Source organism: Poecilia reticulata, chromosome 15, assembly GCF_904066995.2.
Source record: "Poecilia reticulata chromosome 15, P_reticulata-male-v2, whole genome shotgun sequence".
Lineage (NCBI taxonomy): Eukaryota > Metazoa > Chordata > Actinopteri > Cyprinodontiformes > Poeciliidae > Poecilia > Poecilia reticulata.
Window position 1 is genome coordinate 19597735 of NC_088844.1, and position 8971 is coordinate 19606705.

At 37.5% G+C, this 8971-nt stretch overlaps 1 protein-coding gene across 4 annotated transcripts; it reads right to left on the reverse strand.

Annotated features, from left to right (window-relative positions):
• Positions 1–359: 359 nt before the first annotated feature.
• agpat4 (1-acylglycerol-3-phosphate O-acyltransferase 4 (lysophosphatidic acid acyltransferase, delta)) lies at positions 360–8127 on the reverse strand. 4 transcript variants are annotated; one of them, XR_535570.3, is made up of 10 exons: positions 7808–8126; positions 6247–6431; positions 5607–5776; positions 5286–5447; positions 5004–5157; positions 4744–4846; positions 4571–4646; positions 2620–2818; positions 1237–1582; positions 360–1061 (listed from the first exon to the last, which is right to left on the reverse strand). XR_535570.3 is itself a non-coding variant. In XM_008429883.3 (9 exons), the coding sequence occupies exons 2-9, from the start codon at positions 6422–6424 to the stop codon at positions 1491–1493; spliced, it is 1134 nt and encodes a 377-aa protein (XP_008428105.1). In that variant the 5' UTR covers positions 6425–6428; positions 7808–8127; the 3' UTR covers positions 360–1490. The 4 variants fall into 4 exon arrangements, 3 of the variants coding, with proteins under 3 accessions (XP_008428105.1, XP_008428104.1, XP_081472261.1); XM_008429883.3 differs by having other exon boundaries at positions 360–1582; positions 6247–6428; positions 7808–8127; XM_008429882.3 differs by having other exon boundaries at positions 360–1582.
• Positions 8128–8971: the final 844 nt, after the last annotated feature.

An 8971-nucleotide genomic window follows, 5' to 3' on the forward strand; every position in this document is an offset into this window, starting at 1 on the left:
TCTAAGGCATGTCATCAGCTCTTCCCACCAGGACTTAATAACAATGTTTCAGAAATAAAAACTCTGCTGATGACTGTTGTCAAGCTGTAACGATCTCCAGACATGCCACTGCCCTTGCACTTTGGAGTTGGGTGCAGCTATTGCAAGAAAATAAAAGAATTTAAAAACAAATAAAAAAAAAACACACCTTGCTCTCCCTAAACCACAGACTGCATCTGACTCAACTCGACTCTTGTGCAATCCTGGACGCTTTCGTAAGCTCTAAGCAAACCGTCTAGTGTTTTAACCAAAAACAAACCAATGCTAATGTGAGGCTTATCTTAGCATGTAACAACTGCATTCAAAAAAATCACAATGAATAAACATGGGTGTTTTATGTATTCTCAGTATAAACACTGCAGTTAATGAAAACCAAGTGACGGCTGAATCAAGTCAATACAAGCCAATCGTACGAGAAAACCTGTCGGACATCACACAGTAGTTGTGGGGGAGTGGTTCACCTTCTGGCAGGATGCCAACTCCAACCATGCAGTAATGAACCTGTAATGAACTAGTTATGATCAAAGAAGTCAAAAGTGCAGCTCAAGAGTGATTTTATGGCCCTAGAACACAGTTCAAGAATTAAATCAATTTGGCCCACCAGCACATGCATTTTTAGTTACATTTTTACCAAGAAAAAAAAAAAGACAGGTCACAGCATACTCATGTTTTAGAATGTCCCAATCAAAGGACACATAACTTCCACTGAGAATCAAAAGTAAGGCTTTGATATATATATATATATAAAAAACTTTTTCATTTAAATTTTGCATTCCTGTCCTTTTTGTGTGCAGTCTACTGCATAAAATTCTAATAAAACGCACAGCTTGTAGTTTCAATAAAAATCAAGTCTTTATTAATATTTTTGAAATGCAATAAGTCTTAAAATAAGGTTGAGCTGTGAGAAAGCTACAAGAGCATCTACTGCACTTGCACGTCGAGTTTGATTCTCATCTTTGTCGTTTAGGTTGAAATGTCAACTCAAAGCCTTCGGGGAGTGTTGTTGCTGTTGGCTGATTTTACTGGAGCAAGGACAAAAGAAAAAAAAAAAAAAGAAATGAAGAGAAAAAGGCCCACAGATGCTGAACAAAATCTCCACAACAAACATTTAACATGTAAAATTGCATCACTATCTCAAAGTACAAATGGCATTTGGATGTACGCTTTAGTCGAAGAGGTAGTCTACATTTGACTTACTGCAATTTCAAATTTCAGTTTCCTTGGTACTGTTAAAATAGTTCCACTCAGATAAGTTAACCCACACCATGTTTCTGTTTCTGCAGCTTCCATTTTAGCTTCTGCAGCGCAGCTTTAAGCCCGGCTGTGTTGTGCCATGAAACGGGTCAGTACTTGTTATAACAGTCAAGTTGCTGTTCACCTAACATTTTTACATCTGGCAGATTCCAAGTCTGTGAATCTCCACAAAGCAGCCCGGAAGACAGCAGCAATCCTTAATTGTTGTTTAGAGCAGCAGGCTTAATCCCATAGTTTGAGCTTTTGTCAATCTCAGTCTGGCCAATCATCCAGCGTATTCCCACCGACACTGCAAGACAAAAGAGCTTATTTATAACGCTACTGCATCTGGTCAGTGTCAGCAGATTTTGTAAAGAATATTTTTATTTCCACAGAAAATGCATTTTTAATATTTCCAAAACTCTCCTTTGTCTGAAATTAGTTGTCACCTGTGTTAACACTGACATTTTTGTTGTAACAAGTCACATCATCAAATGTTTAATATCGTGTTGACATCTGAATATTTGTTATTTTAATTTCAATAACACTGGGGAAGAGCATTCCCTTTATTGTGAAAATGTTGTGAAGAAACATGCTTCTCGTGAGCTCATGGTGTTACAGAAATTGTTTTTGGTTTACTCCCTAATCAGATGGATGACTGTGTAACTTTTTAAAATGAACACATGCCTGAATGTTGTTAAGAGCATGCTCCTCATACAGAGACATTATATTTTTACAAAAAATGGGAACTTCCACTTGGGGATGTCAAATTTGCTGCTAGCAAAATGTTTGGACAGAAAAGAGTTGGCTAATTTGAGAAATTATTTACTACAGCTAAATTCTGAAAATATGTGCACAACTTAATTAGAAAATCTATATATATATATATATATATATATATATATACACATACATTTTTAAATGTGGAGTCCATATGTTATTTGGATTAAATACACAGTGAAATATATACCAAGTGCTTCTAGTTATTTATGCAAGTGTGGCTGACATTAAATGAAAAAGCAGATTAAACTTCCTAGAAAATTTGAAAATACTATTTAAGTCTAACAAAAACACCTTAAGTTCAGAAAGGCTATGTTACACCCTATGCAACTGTGAGGACTGACTGCTACAATTGGTCACCAGAGAGGCAAAAACTGAATCCTAAAGAAGCTGGCTCCTTGCAGGGTGTTGTATCATAATATATCAATGGAAAGTTGAGTGGAAGGAAAATGTGTTGTGGAAAAAGTTGTACAAGAAAAAGGAAGTCTTGAGAGAATGTCTATTTTTTTTTAACTGAATGACTAAACCAAAATTATTGAGATACTTATGGAAAGGTCTGAAACCAACCTGCAGAGCACACAACCACAGCTGCAGCGATGGTGAGCACGGATCCAGAACTAAGCAGTTGGGCGATTAAGAGGCCTAGAGGGTAAAGGACCACGCAGGACCAGAAGAGCCAGTTGATCAGGGACCACGGCCGACGTGGGGGGCTCACCATGGGGCCAGGGAAACGCCCCGTCTGTGCGTACTGCTCCTGAAAGCCATCCTGTTCACATACAAACACAGCTCAACATGAGCCGTCTTGGTAGAATAAACGGCTTGTTTTTACAGCCATGTTGCATGTTGATGGGCCCGTCTTGGCACAAACTCTCCCCACCCCCAGACACACTGAAGAACATCAGTTACACCACGTTTAGCTCACTGACGTTAAGAAAGGTATAGCAACTACCAGTGTTTATAGAGTCAGGACTTCTATTGTCAACCTACAGAGTCTCTATAGATGTAAAAAACATAGAACATTCGTTCTCCAGAAATGGTGTAATCATAAGCATGTTTGATCAATATTTCTGTGCGACGACCCGAAAGAGTGAAAGATGACTGAATTCACTGCACGACCTTACAGTCTTCAAAAAAGATTTACTGTAGTTTACATTTCTAAATTTAGTAAATGAACATACCTTGCATGGACAGTACAAGTGGACACCTCCTTTATTGTAGCGTCTAGCATACATAGAGGTCACTTGTTTATTTTGACAGTTTTTTTTGTTGTTTGTTTGTTTTTTGCTGCACATACATATTTTACAGACTTCCAAAGCTGTTTTGGTCAGAGGCCTGAATGCCAATGAGACAGCCAGACTGTAGATTTTGAGTTGCATTACAGACCATCAGTTTACAGCAGAAGTTATTGTTATCATCCGCTTTCTTACAATTAACCATTTGTGTCCTGAATCAAAGTTTTTTATCTGAACTCATTCTACATTTTTGTGGTGGAAAACTTGATTTGCCATTGATTGTTCTTAGTCTGTAACATCCTCCCGTGAGTATTCAGGGGTCAAAGAGAGGTCTTTGCTTTTATGGCCTTCCTACAAAAAAATTTGAGAGAGACTTTGACTGAACCTCAATGACTCACATTGACCACCCTTTCTAAAAAGTTTTCCAGATGGTGAGGGGGGAAAAATTCCCAGGGGAAAAAAAAAAAAAGCTTTTTTTTTTTTTACAACTTAAGATTTATCAACTCTTTTTCCACAATGATTGTCTGTTATATTAGTTATTGTTGAATAAGTTGGTCTAGTACAGGCAGTATGACTTTATCGCATCTGGAATCATCACACAAATAAGCACATATTTTTAAATAAAGAACTCCAGCTTCTTAAATTTAAATGCATAACCTGTGATTTTTTTGTGTGTGTGTATAATCTATAAGATTCTGTATTGAATTGCCTTTCCTTTTGTCTGACTTTGAATCAACTGAACTAGAGGAAAACATCACTCAGACATTTTTTTTTTCACAATGTTATACACTCTCACATCAGGCAATACAGCAGAATCACGGATACCTCATAGTGTCTTATATGAACTGAAATGTCACAACCTGGTCTTATTTTTGTTTAAATATTAATATCAATACTTAATATCTTATTGTTTACTTGAATCTTATGTGATGGACGCTCATTTGTAACATGTGCAGGGATTTCCCAAAAAACTAGCATGTCTTCATTGAAGTAAAATATTCCAATTGAATAAAGAAAAGAAATGGGTACTTTTGATGATAATTTGATCAATAATATTCTGATTCAATGACATTCGAGTCAAGCCTTTGTTTAGGATCAAAACCAATAATGACAACAGCAGCATGAAAGCACTAAACAGGATAGGCTGACCTTTAACCTTCTTGGTAATAAACATATCTGACTCATTGGTTTATCGTCATATCCCATGTATATGAATATTACTTTCCAACTAAAGCTGCATGTATTTTAACCTACTTATGTCTTCTTTTGAATCCCCCAGCACTCACCTTTTCTTGGTAAAGTTTGTGTAGCCAGGCGGCACACTCTGCTTCATCTTCTGGGACGGACTCTAAAGGAATCCTCCTACATTAGACAGGAAGGAGACAGGCCACCAATCACCCAAACAGGAATCCTAAAGCTATGATCTTGCCCTGCACAGACATACAACATTTTGACCTACCTGACATATAAATCTGCATGATATTTCTTTCCATTAAGAATCCCAAGAAGAGTCGGTACTTCATTGTTCCTGAAGTTTAGTGTTGAATCGTAAATAGCTGCAGCTGCACAAGGGAAGCACAAAGCAGCAGTTCACTGGACGAGGTGACTCATTTGCATATTTATCTGGCTTTTCCCACATTCAAACAAGGCTTGCAGTATGGACATTTCTGACGACGCCATGCAAAAAAAAAAAAAAAAAAACTGCTGCCAGATACTCACCAGTCCCCCTGAGGTTTTGGACAGTTACATAAAATCCTTTGGTTCTGGGAAGAAGATGGTACTTGAGTTTAGGTAAACCTTTGCTTTCAGCTATTTGCATGCTGAACTGGTGTTTCTTTGGGGTAAAGCGTGTTCCTTCACAGTAAAGCAGGAACTTGTGGGAGAAAAAAAAAAAAAATGTTTTCAGGCATTTCCCAAACATTTCCTGATTGAAAGATATTACTGTGTCATCTTGATCTGGAAAAAAAAAATGCATAAAAATCCCCCCAGGATGAGACCCACCCAGTAGTTTTCAGGGTAATCCCGCAGTTTCTGCAGGCTCTGAGCCACGGTTGTCCGGTCCTCCTCCCACTTCCTTTTGCAGAAAACTATCTCGAGGAAATACCACATCCAGCCAATCACTGGAACATAGGCCAGCTCCTTTTTGGCCAAAACTTTTGAACTCTGGAAGTTTAAAGCATAATATATATATATATATATATATATATATATATATATATATATATATTTTTTTTTATTTTTTTATTTTTTTATTTTTTTTTTTTAGGGTTGAACAAAGAACTTGAAACAAACTTTGGGGTTCTCGGCAGAATTTCGTCTTACCCCAAGAACTCCAAATCTCTCACAGAAGGTCCAGCCGCACAGAAAGTCTATCTCAAAACTGTGGTTGAGGACCACAATAGCATTCTCTTTTCCATAGAGTGGGTAGCTCTTTGGATCGGTGTAGAGCGTGCATTCTGTCCCAGACCACCACTCCAGGGCAGCTACCATCTCTAAAGTTCATAGGGACACAGTCACACAAATAGGCAAAAGTAAGTGTGTTAAATATTAATCATTTTAATTAAATGTAATGTTTAATTACGCATTCTACAGAAACATTTTGATGAGACTTTAATTGAGGAAGCCGATTCAGTTAACTGCTACTTTCATTCATCTTGTATTTCATTTAAATGTCTTTTCACAATAAAGTTCTGCACAGAAATATTCATGCAAGTCTTGCTGGACAGGATTTATGTTTATTGTTATAACTTCATTGATTTAATTCTGACATTGTCTTGTCAGTGTACTTGCTTCTTAAAGCTACCTTAAACTTTTACAATAATGTTTGTGCAACACTGCTTGCATTTTTTTTTTTACCTCACTTGTTGCAACATCAGCTTCTTCCTCCAGAAGCAAAGCAAACAAAGGGACAACAGAAAACACATTACACTGTCATCTTTGTTGCAGGGAGGTCAGTACTTACGACTTGCGATGCAGTAGGCCAGTCTGATGTTTATCTTGCGGGCCAGCTGCTTACTGACCAGCCACAGAGGTAAGGTGCAGATCTGTATCAGATTGACAATAAGTCCGCTCACCAGGAACACATAGCATATGATCAGGTGGCACAAAAATTGGGATTTTAAAAACTGCAGCAGCCCCATCCTTCTGCTAAAGAGAAAAGGTTTAAAACAAAAATAATTATGTAGCAACATGCCTCCTTTTTTAAACAATCATACAAGACTAGCAGCTGGTTCTCTAGGCCATCACTGCACACAATGCTTTGCAAAAGTCTCAGAACCACAGATTTCAATGCATTTCATTTCAATTTTATGTGGCAAACTCAAGATAATTCATTCTTCTGAGGTGCAAATACTTTTTTCTTTTTAATTCCCTTACAATTTATTTTCTTTGCATCATAAAATACAGCGAAAAATAACTGCTTTCAGAAATTATCAAATATCCAAAGCTAAATCAAAGTGTCAATCAAAGCAGCAGCCAATAGATTTGTGGATGGAACAATCCGTATACTTGAGGCTGGTGTGGAACTTCAGCTTCCAGCAAGATAATGACCCACAACATACAGCAACAATAGAATAGTTTAGATCAGGGGTGTCAAACTCCAGTCCTCAAGGGCAACTATCCTGCAGTTTTTAGATGTGCCACAGGAACAAAACACTGGAATGAAATGGCTTAATTACTTCCTTCTTGTGTAGAGGCTTGCTAATGACCTAATTATCCTATTCAGGTGTGGTGCAGCAGAGGCACATCTAAAAGTTGCAGGGCAGCAGCCCTCCAGGACTGGAGTTTGAAACCTGTGGTTTAGATCAAAGCATATTTATGGGTTAAAATGGCCCAGTCAAACTCTGGACCTGAATCCAATTGGATTTCTTCAACTAATTTGACAAAGCTTGAGCTATTTGTGACCTTGTAACTGCAACTGCAGGGAAAGATATGGTTTTATAACGCACTGACTGGTATGGGTTTAATGACGACACACTTCTCAAAGACAAGCATTAAAGCAATACTTTGAAAAGTCATGCATCATTTCCCTTCCACTTTAGCAGTACACTAACTCTGTGTTGGTCTTTCACAACAACAACATACACTGAAGTTTGTAGGTGCAAAGTGACAAAATGCGAAAAGGTTCAAAAAGTATAAAAAGTTAGTGCAAAGCGCCGTCTGCCGTTTTATTTCATATGGAGTTTCTTTGAGCTTTGTTTAATGAATGAAGCATTTCAACTGAGCCGTGAACTAACAACCAATTGCAGAGCAAACATTTGCTCGGAAGAGAACACATGACTTGGAATGGAATGAGAAATTGTAACCGTGAACTCAACAGCTTTTGTGTGGTTTTGCAATTTCCTTAAGGAGAAAATTGTTTAAAACACTTGCCATTATTATTGCCTGGACAGAGACCCAAGTTTAACAGCTGTTTCGGATATGGTTTACGAAGCAACTTCTGTTTATACGATCATTTCTATATCCAATATCTCTGTCTGGGAAGAAGAAAAAAAAAAAAAATTATAATTTGTAATGAACCTCACCTTCAGGTGAAACAAACAAATGCCCCTCTTTCCTCCAGTAATCCTGCCTCGAAGACCTTCAACTCCCAAAAACTATAGAAACGAATCACTGAAGATCCATGCCACCGGGATGTTTCAGCTCTTCCTCTTCAGATTTATGTCATGATTGCTTCACCGTGATGTGGGTTCATCACCTCACTGACTGGTGACTGCTAACACTTCCCCACATGTGCCGCCACACCCATTGAAAAGCCACGCCTGAATTGAAAACATAACGACGTCCGTACCCGCGTGCGAGCGTGGTTCAGAACTCCGCCACTTTCCAGATCGCCTGGATCAAACAAAGATCGTCTATTTCTGTAACTGACGCGTATTTACTCCGGAAACCAGCAGTCGCCATAGTAACAACCACTGTAACAACTATTGGAAAGAAAACAAAAGTAACCCCTGTTTTTACATTTGACCCACCGACTGATTTTAATTATTATATTTTTAGATCATTTGTAGTGTATAACATTATAGTTCCATGTTTTTATGCAAAGCTTGCAATGTTTTCCGTTGCTGATGTATGTTTATTTGTCCGGAAAAGAAAATAACAGAGTGAGATTTCTGTAAATTTTCTTCTTCTTTGCTTTGACTCTATTTGGTCACAGGAAAGGCAAGAGTCGAAAAGCGAAGTGCAGGATATGCGCTTTTTTCCCTTCAGTTTTGATTATTATTAAACAAAAGTGTTAATGAAGTTATGATCAGTAAAAGCCTGCTGAAGTATTCAAATAGTTTTGAATAGTTATGAAAATAACTTGGCAAAACTTTACGTAAAGTTTACAAACTGAAGAATTTGCTACAAAAAACAAAGAAAGGTTTATGAAATGAAAAGTAAATTATATAGTCATCATTCACAGAAAAGAAAGGCAGTCTGATGCATCTTAAATTAAATCATCTTATGTATTTTCCAGTTTCAGACACTAGGGGGAAATAAAGATGCATTAAACACATTTCCACCAAAGCACGCACATTAACGTTTTGTCTGCAAAAAAAAAAAAAAAAGATTCATTTGGATGTTATGTTCACTCCAAATCAAACAATATTTTGTAGGTTTTCTTTGTAATGCGAACCCGCCCGAATGGATTGTAATGTTTCTTGTGTTTCATTTTGAGGGGAGGCTCACTGGGAAGTATTTCTAAA

What these genes read in the sequence shown, in the direction of transcription:
- agpat4 (XM_008429883.3), bottom strand. Translation starts at nt 6,424, where the DNA reads ATGGGGCTGCTGCAGTTTTTAAAATCCCAATTTTTGTGCCACCTGATC. An exon ending in GGCCTACTGCATCGCAAGTC is followed by an intron (nt 5,777 to 6,246) that starts GTAAGTACTGAC and finishes TATGAACTTTAG; the next exon opens with AGATGGTAGCTGCCCTGGAG. An exon ending in CCAAAACCTCAGGGGGACTG is followed by an intron (nt 4,847 to 5,003) that starts GTGAGTATCTGG and finishes TCCCTTGTGCAG; the next exon opens with CTGCAGCTATTTACGATTCA.